The sequence below is a fragment of the Falco peregrinus genome, chromosome 11 (assembly GCF_023634155.1).
Source record: "Falco peregrinus isolate bFalPer1 chromosome 11, bFalPer1.pri, whole genome shotgun sequence".
Taxonomy (NCBI): domain Eukaryota; kingdom Metazoa; phylum Chordata; class Aves; order Falconiformes; family Falconidae; genus Falco; species Falco peregrinus.
The window spans coordinates 8299841-8316399 of NC_073731.1; the positions used below are offsets into that span (position 1 = coordinate 8299841).

The 16559-nt window shown below is 40.3% G+C and overlaps 1 protein-coding gene across 3 annotated transcripts in view; it reads left to right on the top strand.

Moving 5' to 3' along the window:
• The window catches only part of MACROD2 (mono-ADP ribosylhydrolase 2), an 892420-nt gene that overhangs the window by 617773 nt on the left and 258088 nt on the right, over positions 1-16559 (top strand). For all 3 annotated transcript variants that reach the window (XM_055816691.1, XM_055816689.1, XM_055816690.1), the window contains exon 8: positions 7448-7521. In XM_055816691.1, the coding sequence (XP_055672666.1) occupies positions 7448-7521 (74 nt within the window). The remainder of the gene's footprint in view (positions 1-7447; positions 7522-16559) is intronic.

Genomic DNA, 16559 nt, shown 5'->3' on the forward strand with positions numbered 1-16559 from the left:
CAGTGTTGTGGTATCTTTTTGCTGTTTTTCCTATTAGCCTCAGCTTGAAGCCTTAATGTTCCACATGGGCATTAGAAATACCCCGACAGACAGAAAAGCTCCTTCACATAGCACAGTAAACAGCACAGCTACAAAGTGGTTTGCTTCCCAGAGAGTCTCTGAGTATTGCTTGCTATATTTTTTTACAAGACTGTTAGAGGATCCATTTATCCATGATGTGGTCCCCCTGCAAGTGTACTCCCTATAAACGCTGGAAAAAGAATGAAACCAAAATCTTGATTTCTAATAAAACTCTACTGACTGCTGCAGAAAAGTGAAATTCTTGCAGACACACAGCTCTCCTGCAGAATTGCAGTATAATGCCTCCTGCAGTAAGGCACTCATGTGGAAGCTCCATACCTCTTCAGCAGTCCATGTCTAAATGCATTTTCAATAAAACTCCTTTCCCCCCTGCGCCTGCCCCCCCCCCCCCCCCCCCCCCCCCCCATTGCTAATAAGTATCAAACATCTTGGTAAACTTGAAATCTATTTTTTTCTTCAGTGGAATCCTGTGGCTTGTTAGTGCAAGCCTCTATGTGCTCACATGACCTAACTAATTACAGAATATGTCTATATTGAGCTGACCTTTTTAACACAATTACATGGCAGGTGTTTTTCCAATGATATCAGTGTAGCAGAGTGTGAGATGAAGTATGATATCATGTGTTTCAGAAAAACAGCAATTACATGTTTTTTCTTGCATCTTAGCCACCTTCTTGTAACTGACCTCTCCTTGACTGCAGCTATAAGCTGAGTCCAGATTTGCAATTTGTATGGAAAAAGCGGCTGAGTTGTAGACGGTGCGGGTGGGTCACAGTGCTGATCAGACAAGAGTCCGCTGCCCATCAGCACAGCAACGGTCACACACTGGGCACCTTTTCTGACAAGCCAAGCCTGGGCCATCCCTGTTGTCAAGAGTTGGTTTATCTTAGCTGGCAACTTGTCTTGGTTTCACTGACTTGCATGAGGTTTATAACATGCCCTGGTGCCAGCATTGACCCTGGTTGACTTAACCAGGGATCCCTGAGTTACCCAATGCACCTCCGTGGATGCAGAAGGACTCTGTTACTTCAGTACTCTACCTGCTTTGTGTCTCTATATCATAGTAGAGACACTGTTTCTCACGTTAGTTGCTAGATGCTTATTTTGGGTTTCTTTATTAACCATCTTCCACCAGCTGCCTCTGTATCGTGTCAGCGGTTGAACGCAATTGGCAATCATTCTTCAGGAACTGTATGCATTTTTCCCTGCTGATGAATTTTTTCACTCAAGGAAAATGAAAAGGCATGTTCCTTGCTTGAGAGAAATTGAGAGGCACATAATGATTTCTTCAGAAGAATGTTTTGTTTGTGCATTTTGAAAACTTTTCATTTTCCTTTGGCACTCTATGTGCATGCTAATTAATTATTCTAGCACAGTCTGTGAAGGATACAGTGAATACATGCTGCTTTGTTTCTTGGGATAACTGGGGTGACAGAAAGGTTACTGGTTTTTCACAGTATGTAATTTCACTATCTTTCTGAGAGTTACTTTTTGAGTGGACAGCAAATAAGGTTTTCTCTGCCTGGATGAGTTCAATAAAGCAGGGTAGGTTATTTAGGAGGAGATTCATGGCTCTTCTGTTTAGCCATCATTGCAACTGATCCAAATGAGGGCACTTCCTTTCCAGGTTTTGAGTGTGCACAAAAATGATCAAGCTAGCAACTTGTCAGCATGTTTATCCAATCACCACATGACCATGGTTAAAAAAAAAAACAACAAAAAGGGCTCAGGGGTGTGTGTGTGGGTGGAGAAAATAGCTCAACAACAGCAATAACCTAAGCTTGGTAGACTACTACCGTCTCTGCTTCCAAATAGGTCAGATTTACCCTGGTAATGGGAATCAACCTAGCATGAGTGAATTCATTTGATTAAAATATATCTTTGACAAGATTATATGGGATAAGTTGCAAGATTATACCGCTAGTTTCACACCTGAAGGACAAGTGAGTGTATTGAGTTAACCCTACCTTGGGCACGCTGGGCTGTGCATCTCGTTTGTTCCCTTTTATTGTCATAAAGCAGTAAGGCTGGAGTGTTATATTAGTGTGTTGTCAATAGCTAGCCTTCACCCATGTGACTGTAATGAAGTGCAGTTATTCATGTCTGTTGCAATTCAGAAAGCATTCGTAGCACCAATAATACTTGGTTTGAGGACATACATGAAACAAATGCTTAGTGCCTTTTTTTTTTTTTTAAAATAAACCTGGGAAATATCTTTCTTTTTCAGACCATCTGGTGCTGATGATTACTACGCTGCAAATACTTAATGCATGGAGGAAATACCCTCTCATACTGACTGCAGAAAGGGCCTTCAGTACGCTTCTGCAGTTTAAAAATGTGGTTGTCGAGCTACTGTTTGAGAAGCATCCTTTATTATGTGCATATTTATTATATGCATTAACCATCATTGGCAAATAAATAAACTAAATAAATGGAAGTTATTGCATTTTGACAGTCGTGTTGATCAAACATTGGGACTTGGGTTTGAGTTTCAGAACACAGGAACAGTCTGCAAACTGTTCTGTCTTGATATATGCACAAACACACCACTGTAGATATTATTCTGAGAAAGTGTGAGAAACACGTAATGAGTATTTGTGTTGATGTGAATTTGGTTCTTTTCATGATTGGCTTCAAAATGAAACCATTAAAACTGGCAAATAAGAATATTAAGATTGTGATGAGCCTTTCAGAAACCATAGAGAAGGGAACATATTTTAAATGAATAAAAACTTGTCTAGCACTTAATCTGTGCTAACAAAAAGATGCAGAACATTTTTTTTTTTACCAGGATGAGGTGATTTACAGAAAACATGAGGCATCTTAGTCAAACTGACAAATTGTAACACTTACCCCTGCAGCTACTGAAGTGATTTTTCTGGATTGATGTTTGCTTGTTAGTATTATAACCTAACTGATATAATCCGTTATTACCATCTACAGCCACATTGTGTTAAAAGTTGATTATTTAGTACTTCTGTTTCGTTAATGGGATTTTCATAGGGAGGTGACATTACCTGATTTTAAGTTGGACATTTTTAATAAGATGCATAATTGGGTTGAGAACAGTGAGAGAGACAGATAAAGCTACCAGCATCTCCATACAATTTGGGAGTCCCTTAAATAGGTTTCTGTTAATTTTATCTCACACAATCCTTGTTGGACTGTTATTCATTGAAGAACTTATAGTATACATTATTCAGATACCGTGCAGACGAATTAGGCATACAGTAAGAGGCACTCACAATACTGTGAATGTTTCTCTGCTAAGTTCCCCAAGCACAAAAGGCTGAGCATTTACACTAGGGTGTCTAACAACAGGGAATTCATCACATATTTTCTGTACGTTGATGAAACATGGGGACTTACATCCTTACCAGTTTTTTTCCAGGGAATAAATGCATAATGTAAGGGGAACTTCAGTGTGTATCTACAGTTACTATCTTTCTCAGTTCTTCTCCACGCTATCTTCCTCTAAAACAGCACTTTTATTTCATACCAAATATTTCAAAATAATTCTGCCAGGTCTTATCATACCTTCTCTGTAAAATTATGGCCGTGATGACTGTGAGAACTTGCAGTGTATAGCTTGTTTCAGCAGCCATTTCTCAGGTCAGTGTTGCAATTTCCAGATGCAGGGTAGTAAAGTCCTGGGAAAAGATGCAGAAACTTGTAAGTCTGAGACCTTTTAAAGCTTTCATAGGCTGTTGCTGTGGGTAGTATCTGTGCAAGGACGTGTCAAAAGCAGAATTCAGATGAGGTGTATTTATGTGTTGGTAGTAGGATGCAGTTTTTGTAGCGGGGAGCATGAAGGTGTGGTCATTCATCTTAGTGAGTGGACGCAGTAGTATATACATCTATTAGCAACATGGGAAAGGCAGGAGAGGAAGTTTCTAAGTTTGGCTGTGGTTTGGCTGATGCTGGTACCCAAGTCAGTGTTAAAGCTAGCAGTCACTTTTCTGAAGGTCTATGCAAAGGTAGCTGTCCTGTTTGAAGTGGCATTTTAGCTGTGACGCAACTGCGCAAAGATGTGAAAGCTTTCATAGCAGCTTCTGAGCAAATGACAAAGATTTTGGACTAACAGGTGTTTCTGGAAACACAGCTGTGATACAGCCATATGGCCAGAGGGACAGGTACATGGGGATGGTCAACACCAACATACTTTTCAGAGTTGGTAGTGCTGAATGAGTAGAGCAAAGCTCAGCCCTGGGCATGCATGCACATGGGGTCTCTCCTTCACCCACTCTGTCTTTGAAACCATGCAGGACTTTCTGCACGCCCTCTTTGCTACTAATTTATCAGGTTTGCACCCTCTGTGGCATCAGCTGTAATAAACCTGTACTTTAAAGGAGAGCTCCTGAACTGAGAGGGGCGCAAGAGGTGGTGGCTGCTTGAATCTAGGATTTGCTGTATTTGAAGGGTTGGGAGTATATGGTGTGATATGATGAGCAGGCACTGCAAAATGCAGAGGGCTGCAGTATAATTCCCACTTGATGAAGCAGTTCTGCAGGAGCCAAAGACAGGTTGTGCTGTTTCTGTGGTATATTGGGATTTGTTGCTAAATGTTGGCTTTGCCACTGGAGGATGTAGGAAGCCCAGCCCAAGTTCGAGGCCAGTGTGTATGCGTAGGTACGTGCTTCACCTCACACCTACCCATGCCGTACAACCTGCCAACTCTCCCTTTTTCTCCAGCCAAATAAACCCAGTGAAGTACTACAGAGCACCGCTTGCCTGTACCTGACGGCTAATGCTTCTTTGCCTTTGTGCCCTTGTCCTTTTCAGTATTCTGGAGGAGCAGTCACTGCAGTAACATGGGCCAGTGTCACTCTTATTACTTTACCTGTTTTATCTTTTGTGAAATTGAGCCTTTAGCCAGAATTGCCTGAGCTGCTGCTCCAGCAGTCGGTTAACTGTGAGGCTCCTTGAGCTCATTTCTCTTAAGTAATTTGATTCTCACGTGCTCACGGAGATTGCTTTTTCCCAGAAAGTGGGTAAGGGGGATGGGTGCATGTATGGGAGCAGATCAGAAATGTTATGGCAGACAAATGTAACTTAGAGATAAAAACAACACAAAAACATGTTTAAAAAGATCCCATCTTGCTTTATCTCCCTTTAACCCAGCCCTGTAAAACAAAATGTTTTTCTGTGTATCAGAGACAGAGGGTCTTTTGTGCTGGTGCAGGTTATGGAATAGGAGGCTAAATTCCACCCTGCTTCTGCATAAAGCCAGTAAGGTAATACTTTCATTAAAATTACCAGAAATGTGTGTAAAATACTAATATTTTTTTTTAACTGTTCATAAAAGGCTTCTATGTATTTACAGATATTTTCTGAAATCATACACAGAATTCAAGGCTTTCTATTTTGGTTGCTGAACTATTTCCTTCACGTTGTGGTTACTTAGGAGTAATTGAACACCAGTTTTCTAGATAAGTTTCTATTTAAGATTGGTTAGTATGGTAGTGGTTTTCTAAATAGTGTACAATTTATAGAGAGATTCCATAAAATCGCCAGTGCTTTATCACAATTTTGGGCAAATATCCTGCTGCAAGGGAGTGAAAAACAAGCCTGAAAAATTAATCTTGCCGGAGGGAAAATTATTCTCAAAATAAACCATTCAAGGCGTAAACAATGGTATATCAGTTGTCTGAAATACATATTTGTCCCGTGCATGGTGCTCATTGTATGTCCAGGCAGATCTGCTACACGAAAGGTACAGAATTTCCATGTTATGAAGTCCCAGTTTGTTAGGTAGGATATTACTAATTTGAGCAGATGGTCTGCTTAGAAGTCTCTTATTTTATATGATAAAAAGACCCTGCTTTGGGTTTTGTTAGTGTTCATTAGTTTCTGTCATAAGAAATATGCCTCGATGATATCAGTAGTAGTATTAAACATCATAAGAATATATTTTCCCGGCAGTGGAAGAATCTGCAGTAACACTTGTAGGATCTTAGTTAATTTTCCATGTTGGACCTGGGAATTTTAAAAAAAAATAAATTAAAAATATGCTTTATTGGGAAATGTGTGCAAAGGCAGCACATGCTAAATGTCAGTTTTACCCAAACGCTGACTACTTTACTTGCTACTCTAGCTGGACAGTTGTTACCTATCACTTCGAAACAGTACACATACTGCTAGAGAAAATCCTTGTAGGGTGGAGGTTTTGATTTTGTTTTGTTGTTGTGGGTTTTAGGGTTGGGGGGGGTTATTTTGCTTTGTTGGGGGGGGGGCAGTGTTTGGTTGGTTGTTGGGTTGTTTTGGTGGGTTTTTTTCTAATCTAGTAGTGCACAAGTTCTGAAAAAGGTTTAAAGAACGTATGACTTTAGAGGATCATGTGCCAGGTCAGAAAACTGGATGCATCTATTAATTTTTGCAGTGTCTGTGTTTCACTTTATGGTGCGAGGGTGATGAATGATGTAGAAAAGGCTGTATGTATGCAGCTGTATGCCAAATTTCATGACTCTGTCTAGCCCTGTTGCTTGCTTGTACACTGTGCCTGCAGCTCCACCTCTTCAAAGACTCTTCTATTAATCTAACCTACTGAGAGCTATTTATGCAGCTTATGGGTTTTTATTTTTAAATCCTCACAAAAATGATTTGCTGCCCTCAAGTTAGGAATTCAAAGGAAAATTAAATTAAGGCTGCCTAAGTAATGAAAGCATCTTTAGATTTGATAGATAGAGACCATCAAAACAAAAAGTCTGTATCCCTGGAAAGATTTCTGATATTGTTTAGTGCTGGGGGGAGTTACTATCGCTAGTATATCGTGCAACATCAGGCCTTAAATTCATATGCTTATGCTTTGTGATTTCCTTAATTTCCAGTGTTGTTTGTTATGTTTTAGGTGACAAATTTCTAAAGCAGACATTTCTGTGGTTATAAGGCCTGTGGCACTGGGGTCATAGTGTTGTACAGTTTTGCTGACAGATAAGATTAAAGAGAACCTTAAGAAAGCCCTTATGCCTTAAGAAACATCTGAATTTTTCTTGCATGCCATGAAATGTAGGCCTAATAGTTATTGCTGTGATATACGTGTTATATTGTTGCCTGCCTAGTAGGACACATGTATAGCTCTTTATTGTTTCTACTTCTCTTGGGTGGTGGAGCTTTCCTAAGTAAGCGTTTAAAAAACAAACAAGAAAAATCCAATAAAACATCACCGACCCAATTTTCAATGTGTTTAGGTGGGGAAAAAACGTTACTGATGTTACCTAAAACCTTTATAAAAATCCGTGAAGGAGGGGGTTGACAGACTGTAGTCCCAAAAGATAGAGAAAAAAAATTTTCCAGTGTTTTGTTTTTTTTTATATACATAGAAAAATGTGTCCTTTGTATTTATCTCTGATTTCTTCTGTCTTTTTAGGTTTTCCAAATGAGCCTGCTGCTGTCATTGCCCTTAACACTATTAAGGAATGGTTAAGCAAGAACCACAATGAGGTATGGAATAAAATACAAATTTCCCAAATTCCTGTTTAAGATCATAGTCTTTAACTCCAAAACTGTGCAAAGAGTAAACATAAGCCTCAAAGTCATTTATTATTTATTATTTAGTCTTAAGACCAGTGTAATCAAGTCAAGACAATATAACCAGGGGAAGATTGTTATATTTAAAAGCTACAATGGAGTTGAAGGGAAGGCCTTTGAAACCATACTGTGCATTTCCTGTGCATTGTAATCTTTCCTGGCAAAGTAAAAGACTATTCTTTTCCTAAGCTGTTTCTGAGTGTCAGAGTTCTTGTGTAATAATGAGGAGATTCCTGGAAAGGAAATGTGTATAACAGTTGTCAGTGGAAACAGCCACCAAAGGTCAGTGGTGTTCCAGGGGTCACTTTGCAGTAAAATGCTGTATGATAGTATTTTCTATTTTCATGAATTTTTGGTTTGCTTACAGTTACGTGTTTGCTTTCCCTGGAACGTCCACTAAATGTGATACAACTGTATAAATTTTTAACAGGACTGCTCTTATTCCGGTGACAACATTAGGTGGTGATTATTTTTACAAGACAAAGAAAAGTGCTTTCAACGGAATGATCTCCATCTCCCCCTTCTAGTTTCTGTCTTTCTCTGGTTGAGTTCCTAGCAGGCTGATAGTTCCTAGTGTTGAACTGCAGAAATGCAACGAAGAAGTGACAGAACAAATAAAATAATCACAATGTCTTAAACTGAAGATAAGCCCGTTTCCTCATGATGACGGCAAGCAGATTTCAGACAGCTAGAGTTGTTCAGTATTTTTGTCTGGAAATATTTAACAAAGCATCCAGTGGAGAAGCACTGGATACAGGGACATAACTAGCTGTATTTTTCCGCTAGCAATATATTCAGGGGACCTTTTTCTCGAGAGAATCCTATATGTAAGGGTATACATTTAGCAGGTTTATGGGGTTTATTTTGTTTTTTACCAACTGAATTGAAAGGAAATACCATGTTGAGGTTTTCAGACCTGGATTGCATACATCTTTGGACACTGGTACTTCGTAGCAGAGCACTTGGTAGCTTCCTGTGACTAAGAGGTGTGGGCAGTGAAGCAGGAGTTTTGGATGGACAGTCTTTATTAACGCTATTAGGTGCCTAAGCATCATCAGCCTAGCTCTAGGCTTATATTTTGGGGAATCTAGTCTGTTAGTGTGTAATCTTAACCCTTAAGTGAAAGGCTAGAACTCCTATGTTTGGGCTGCTTTGCCATTTCATAATTTCTCTGAGTTGCGTTTTTTACTGCACAATTTAAAAAATACACTAAAAATCTTTTTTGCCTGCAGAAGCAAGCTATTCTTCTTCAAAGGCTAGTTATATATTGTACATACACCCCTTAATTACTTTTTTCATAGTGGTACTACAGGAAACATGATTTCATTTGGTAGCCTGCCAATCAAAAGTGTAGAAGTTTTCTCAATGAAAACTATTTTCTGAAGTATTCTGCTCCATGGTTCAGCCATTGCTTCTCAACTATAGGACAACTTTCACTTTCAATACGCTTTGAGTCCACTTTTTAATCCTTTTTCTGCTTCTGGCCTGGAAACTTGTATGCTCTGCGTGTCACGTTCCTCTCTTTAGTTAATGTGTTGCTTCAGTATTTTTCTAGTTCCTTCCATAGACTTCATGTGAGTTCCTTCCCTTGTCCTCAAAAAGCTCCAGGTCTGTTTTGGAAGAAGACTTGAGGTTCATAGCAGATAGAGATTGAAGTGATGGTGTTTGTCATATATGCTCATGACTTATCTGTGTTATAATATTTTTTTTATGTTTTTTAACCTGCATTTGCAAATGCCACTGTATTTATGGTCCACGCAGATTCATGGAAACTATAAACACTGAATATGCATGATTATTCTTTTCTCACTCTGTTACAAATTCCCTTCTAATTCTTGGCCTTCTTGGCTGCCTAGTGCTAAACCTCCCTTCTTGCTCCCTACAAATTCCGATTTAATTTGAATTCTTTTTAAATAAGTAGCCGTTGTTTACAATGTTTGGACAATGAAAGGGGATCAGGCTGTCCTGACTAGGAAACAATTATTAAAAATTATTCTACTGATCTTATATCACAGCTGGTTTTTTTTTTTAATTTGGACTAGTATAGCTAATAGTTGTTATATATAAATGTTTCTGAACACCCTGCACCCCAAACCCACCAAGCTCAGGCCTCATGCTTCTTGATGCACTTGGAGATGTACATGTGATACATTTGATGCAATTATTGCATATCAGTAAATGTGATGATTTAGAGCTAATCCCCAAGAGCTTTTGTTAATTCTTGATGGAAGCGGAGTACTAGAATTGGATCAAGACAAGTTTTGAAGGCCCCGTTATCTATAGCTTTGTACTTTCTTGTACCAAGCTTCCCCTCTTTGTAAGGCTTTTTTATAATCCGCTGGCTTGAATTTTAGACTGTGGCATACCGGCATGTTTTACATGTCATGAATAGGTCAGCAGCAAAATGAAAATACCTATCAATTCTGTTGAAGGTAGCAGTAACTTATGTATGTTTGAGAAGCATACATTTGTTGGGTTGCTGTTGCATAATGCGTATAGCAAGGTGTGCGTGGTTCATCTGATTTAAATGAACAAATGTAGCTCTGTGCCAGGTGTCAATATGATCCATGTTATATTGTATATGTTTTATTCCCTTGGACTAGATTTTGGGTTTTGTGTAGTAATATTATACATCACCAAACTTTTCCCAAAAGTAACTCATCATACAATACAGCAACAGAAATGAAAGGGACTTTCTGTGTCTCAACAATATAGTCTCCTCTTACTGCAGATAACCATATGATAAACTCCTTTCTTTAAACTTCTGTCATAAAGATAGAGCAACTCCCACTACACCCACTGGGTATTTAAATTCACTAGTCCAGGAGCAAAACCTCTGATGATTTGCCAGGAAGCCAGCTTGTCAGAGGGCTGCCCGTGTTTCACTCCTGTTACTGCTAACCAGAACCACTCCGCTGATGCTGGCTGCGCTGTCAAAATGAGTCAGTGTGTCCTGCTAACAGCCTCTCCTGAACAAAAGAGGCCTCCTGCGCTTGGCTCTGCCAGAGTTAAATGAATTTAAGTCAGCTGCTTCCCCTCGTTCCTTCTTCTGCAATCTGCCTTGCCTTTGGGAAGGTTCTGCTCCTTCAGTCCCAGAGATGTTTGGCAGCCAGTCATCCCCTTGGTCATGTTTCGTACCAGTTGTGCTAAGATCTCAAACTCTGAGTGCAGAATGTGAATTGATTGACTGAATTCAAGAAGTTTTAGTGCAAGATAGAGACCAAAATGATAGCCTGCTCACTAGGAAATTTGCCTGTATAACAATACACTTGGCAAAAACAGATGGGCGAATAAGATGGAAGCCTGACCAAGTTGTAAGTCTTTTGTTGTGCTCTACAGTGCAGTGTCTTATCTGCCTTCCTGCATCCCAGGAAACTGTGACAAATTTGTGAAAGATAAGGCAATATTGTTGTTTTCTCCTCTCTGCCTTCCTTTAACACTTCTCTGCTTTGATGCTATAATGAGGATTTTATCCACACTGATATTAATTCAAAATATAAATAAATCAGCAGCTATATTCCTTAGTCAGCCCAGGGGCCTGAAAATATAACCTAAATGACTCTATTCTTGCAAGCTGTGTTAGAGTCCTACGAAGTTGTCTGTCATAGTATTTACAAGAAAAGTGATTTGCATTTAATAAAAGGTTTTCTTATCCAAGTCCATGGTTGTGCTTGACCCCTCAGGTGTTTGCATAAAAACTTATTAGCATGCTTAACTCCAGTGTCGCTCAGATGAATGTCTCATTACCATGCAAATGGAGTTAGCTCCTTTCTGAGGTTAATTGTTACAAAGCAACACAGAGAGAGATGTATTGTAATTTACTGAACACAGAACACCAGCTAGGCAGGGCAGCAGCCATCATAGTCTAGCAGCCTAAAACTTAACTACATAAAGTCCACTAGGGAAAACAACAGTATTGTAAGTAATGGTTTGGACTTAGTTGTGTGTAACATGCAGCACTGTTCTGGTCTTGAAATGCAGCTCTTCGTCAGGCTAATTTCTGGCCATGTTTTACACCAAGGTCTGCTGACTTGCAGCCAGAGGGCAAATCTAGTTTAGAAGCTGGTAAATGGTGTTATAGTGTAAGTGTAGAAATCCCTTGGAGCAAACTCACAAGAATGGCCACAGTCAGCAGTACTGGTTAATTTACTGCAGACCACCTAGGCTATCTCTTTAGCAAACTGCATTTTCACATTTCACAAAGTGCTCTTGAGGTTTAATAGAATTCTTCAGAGCACAAAATAGAATTGGATCCCATCCTTTAGGAAATTATACACTGGGATTAATTTAAAAACATGCATTAAGGTCTTTGAATGGTTCTGAAAGTTTCTTTCTGGGATAATTTGGCAGGCTTTGAGATATTGCCACCTGATTTCCTGTAACGGTATCACGAAACAATTGTGACACCTTTAAATACTGGACCGCCCTACATTTTTGGGGGCGGTGGGGAAAGGGCTATGTCTGGGCGTTTCTGAGGCAGCTGTCTTTGAACATTTGCAATGTTAGAAATTATTTCCTTGTACTTCAGTACCATGCTATGTTTCTCAAAACGGTGAAAAATAAAGCAAGCTCAGTGTATGCCTTACCTTATGTCACTGACATGAAAAGCCTCAGGACTTTTTCACTGTTCAAGAAAAGACTTTAATTTAACAGCACATTTAGTTCAAAGTATTGTTCTTTCTCTGGCACAATATCTCACTACATTTATTATGCACTCCAGTAGAACAACAACTAGGAAAGCACAATTGCAATATATGTTCCATTGAAATAACTGATGCAGATTAAAAGCATATAAGTGGAAAATAGATCAACGCATTCCTGATTCCTTTTCATTAGAAACACTACTGAAGAGAGGCTTTTTCTTATATTGCCTGAAGTATATGAGACTTAGGTCTCTGTGTTTTAGCAAGCAGTTAAGCATCTATCATCTGCCCAAAAATCTTTGTACACTTCCAGCAAAAAAGAATGCACAAAATCCTGGTACAGCTGAAATCAGTGGATCTCTGTTTTCAGCAGTGGGGAGAGGGGCAGGATGACACTTTCTATACTCCTTGTGACAAGAATTTTCAGGAGGAAACATCTGGTTTGTCAAATTAGGCACACCACAACATGGGTGCCCTGCATCTGTGCTTGATTTTGGACTGTGCTTCATCCAAATCATGGTGATACTTTCCACTAGTGAGAAAAAGTGGAGTTAATTTTCCTGTGCACTAGCTCTCATATGCTCTTGTGCCTTGGTGCCATGCAGGAGTCGGGCTGGCCTTGCCTCGCCAGTGGGAGCTGTGGGCATATGTGAAAGCAGGGAGCTGAGGAAATGTTCCCTGCAATGGGGATCATGGATTTGACTGGAAGGACCTTTATCCTGCTGATAAAAGCTGCATGAGCAATTGGCTTTCTTAGGATGGAGAGGGTATGCAAGAATTTGAGGAATGGAAGGTCTGTGATGAGAAAGCAGAGCTTTAGGGATGATGCTGTATTCCTTGTTCTCACAGAGCTCATCACCCTGATGGTGTGGTAAGCAGGTGTCTGTGCCTGGTCAGGAAGGGTCAGAACAGGGCAGTGCACTGTACGTTGGCCAACCAGGCCCAAGCCTGCTTGAGGCATCTCAGCTCAAAGAGTTATTGTTGCTGAAATAAAAAGAGCACTGGTCTTGGGTGCCCAAGGCAGGACAGGACTGCTGCATGGGCATGCAGGTATGGCACAGGACCCACAGGAGAGCCATTGGCCTCCAGAGGGATATCTGCGTCAGGCAGGATATCCCAAGCACCTAGAATGGTGCTAGGTACTGTGTCAAGTTTGGAGAGAGGTAGATGTCCTGCTGGACAGTCACTGCCTTGAAGGACAGAGCAGAGAGTTGCCACTGTTCTCCATTGCACAAGGCAGGGTTGTGCATGTGTGCCTCAGTGAGCTTTTAAATGCACTAGAGCTTTATTTTTGGGTGAACTGACATGATCACAACTTTGTGTCTGGTGTAGCACTCTGCACATAAGCATGGCACCCCATAGCATCCATGTGGGTACCATGTTAGTCTGGCAGTATCTATGCTATGCAGTGTTGTGTGATGTAGGCAGATACCTAGTAGGTGCAAGACAGCAGGGTAGGAACATTTCCATGTCTCTGCCCTCAAAACTGGGTCATGCAGTTCACAAGGAGGTTTTTTTACCTCCTGAGCCCCTGAAAACATCAGGGCAACCCAATTTCAGTATTTCTGCCGACTGCTTGCCTGAAAGATAATTTCATTATTAATTTATATTTTTTAAAAAATTTACTTTCCCCCCCCCCTTTGGTGGTCTCAGCAACCTAATTTTGGCTCTTCGTTCTCCAGAGACAATTAAACAAAGTGGCATCTTGAGATGAAGTCTCATCTTTATCTCTACAGAAGGACGTAGATGGAGACAGTGTGTCTTGGAAGATGTTGTCTGATGCGGTTTCCTTTAATGTAACCTCAGTTAGGTTCCCCTAGGCAGAGCAGCTAAGTTTCTATGTTTATTCCAAAAAAGGAGTGGAGTAGCTAGCTGACAATATTTAATTAAGGAAAGCAAGTATTTATTTTTTTTTTCCTAAATCAACTAATGTGAACAACTCCTCCTAAGATAATATTACTTTTGGTTTTGCTTGGGTAATTTTCATGCTTACAGTTTATAGAGTTGTCAACAAAACTATGCATAATATTGAAAAATATATGTATTTATGCCTAAGGTGATATCTTTTGCGACAAGTTTGGGCCTGCAGTGACATGTATTTATTTTAAGGTGTATTTATTACTCAGAAATACAGCTCTGAAAATACAGGTTTTGATTGAAGCCACTGACAGATCCTCAAGGACAGTAAGGGTGCCGATAAAAATTCAGGCGGCTATTTTGGTAGCTCTTATATGCCAGTATCATTTGATTAACATAATCTTCTCCCCTCCCCCAGCACAGTTCTCTTGGGTAGGTTAAAAAATGATCTCCTTTCTATTTCTACATTCTAATTAGGTGGTAATCATATGCTGCTCTGATTGAAATGAAAATCAGCCATCATGCCACTGTCATCTATAGCTGAAGTCGAGGAAAAAATGCTTTTCAACTTGTACAAAATTAAAATGATTTACTTGCTCTGTGTAGCTGCTCTCAAAGAGATTCAGTGCTGTCCCCAAAGCCCAAACCTAACTATCATCCCAACAGACAAGTCATTTCCTGAAATGATAAGTAAGCCGCCAAGGCAGAAATGCTTTCTTATAGGTTCTTCAGACTGCTATTTAAGTAGAAGGCTGATAAAGCAAAGCAGACAAAGCCGGTATTCATTACGCATGATACTTTATTTATTAAACTTAAAAAGCTTTCGTTATTTTTGATACAGCTATTGAGAGAAAGGCGGGGAGGCACCCTTCTTGGAAACAAATGTTAGAGCTTGTGATTGCTATGAATGTCCCAGGTGACGCGTTTGAGTTGCTCACTTGTGACCCAAATAAAAATGGGGGTGGGGGTGGGAACATGGCTTCCTGTCACCCCTTCTCCCTAAAATTATTTGAGGGCCAAGGAAATCCACTTCTATGCATAGTGTAGTTGTTTTCAATGAATATATCTTTGTAAAGTTTTATATACACTTAGTGTACTGTATAAATAAGGAGTCCTGTAACTCCATTACAGCTAATGAGTGTCACCTAATACAAGACGGGTCTCTGCATGGGTTCTTCTATGTTTACAATAGTTAACTACCTAATAATTGAAATTTGTTAAAACATTTATTCTTTTTATCCTTACATTTTAAATGCAGATATGATAACAGGAACTTGGATAGGTTGAAAATTCTACACGCGTGTAGCTAAATTCAGAAAATTGTCACTAGCTCAGGGTTGAGATTTTTGTCTTGTTTCTTGAACTTTTTTTCCTCCTTTTTTTCCCCTCCTGAGTTCTGTGCGTTTGGAGGGGTCTGGGAGCTTTAGTGAGCCCTGTGAAAAGACCTCAAGGAATAAATAGAAACAAAGTTACATTTGTTTCTTTCCCGCTACTTCTTGCATGACAAAAAAGATCCTGATAACATCCCTTTATTTCAGTACTGGCTTTCAGCCAGAAATCCCAGTAATTTCAACTGGCTTGTCAAATCAGCCCTATGCAGAAGAGGTCCAGCCTTCATTTTCGGAAGATTCAGTTATTGTTGCTACCCTTCAGGAGACTCTTTTCTTGAAAACGGCTTGTGTTGCTCACCCTGTGGGTACATAGGAATAAATAGACAAAAAAAATGAGGAATAGCAATCCATGTAGTTCCATGTAGATCCAGATAAAATGAGGAATTTTATCCAGGTGAGATACATGGAGAAAATATTTCATGAGTAACAGAGAAATTGCTGTTACATTCTTTGTTTTGTTTCTGAGCTCTTCACGTTAGTAAATCTGTTGTGATTTATGTTTTGCTATGCAGTCATGGCTGACTAAAATGTATCTGTGGATTACAGCTGGATCTTAGCAGGAATTGAGCTGAGATTGGGTAAGAGGAAGGAGAGCAGAAGGTTTGTCTTTTGCTCTGTGGAGGTTCCCATCATGAAGACAGAGTTTTGGGAGACTCACAAGTGGAAGCAGTCTGCCGAGGATGGGTATGGCCAGGCAGTTGCCAGCAGCAGATAAACCAGGTGGCCAGCTAAGTCTGTCCGTGATGCCAGCCAGGCACCCAGGCCTCATCGGAGTGCTGGCAGAAACCAGGGGAGGTCCCTTTGGCCCTACCTCAGGGCAGGGAGCCCAGCACCCAGCCTCCTGCTCCATAGCTGCAGCCTGCAGAGTACATCTTTGATTTGGGGGTTTCCTTTGGCTGCTGGGTTTTCAGTTCTCTGAAGTGCCTCTCAGGTGACGTGTTCATCGGTCTTTGCAGACAAGAAACGTCTGTCCATGTGACCTGGGCCTCTCCGAGTGCCCTGGAGGCGCTTTAGCTGCGCAGCCCAGCGTGTGCTGGAAGCACGTGCGGTCGGGACGGAC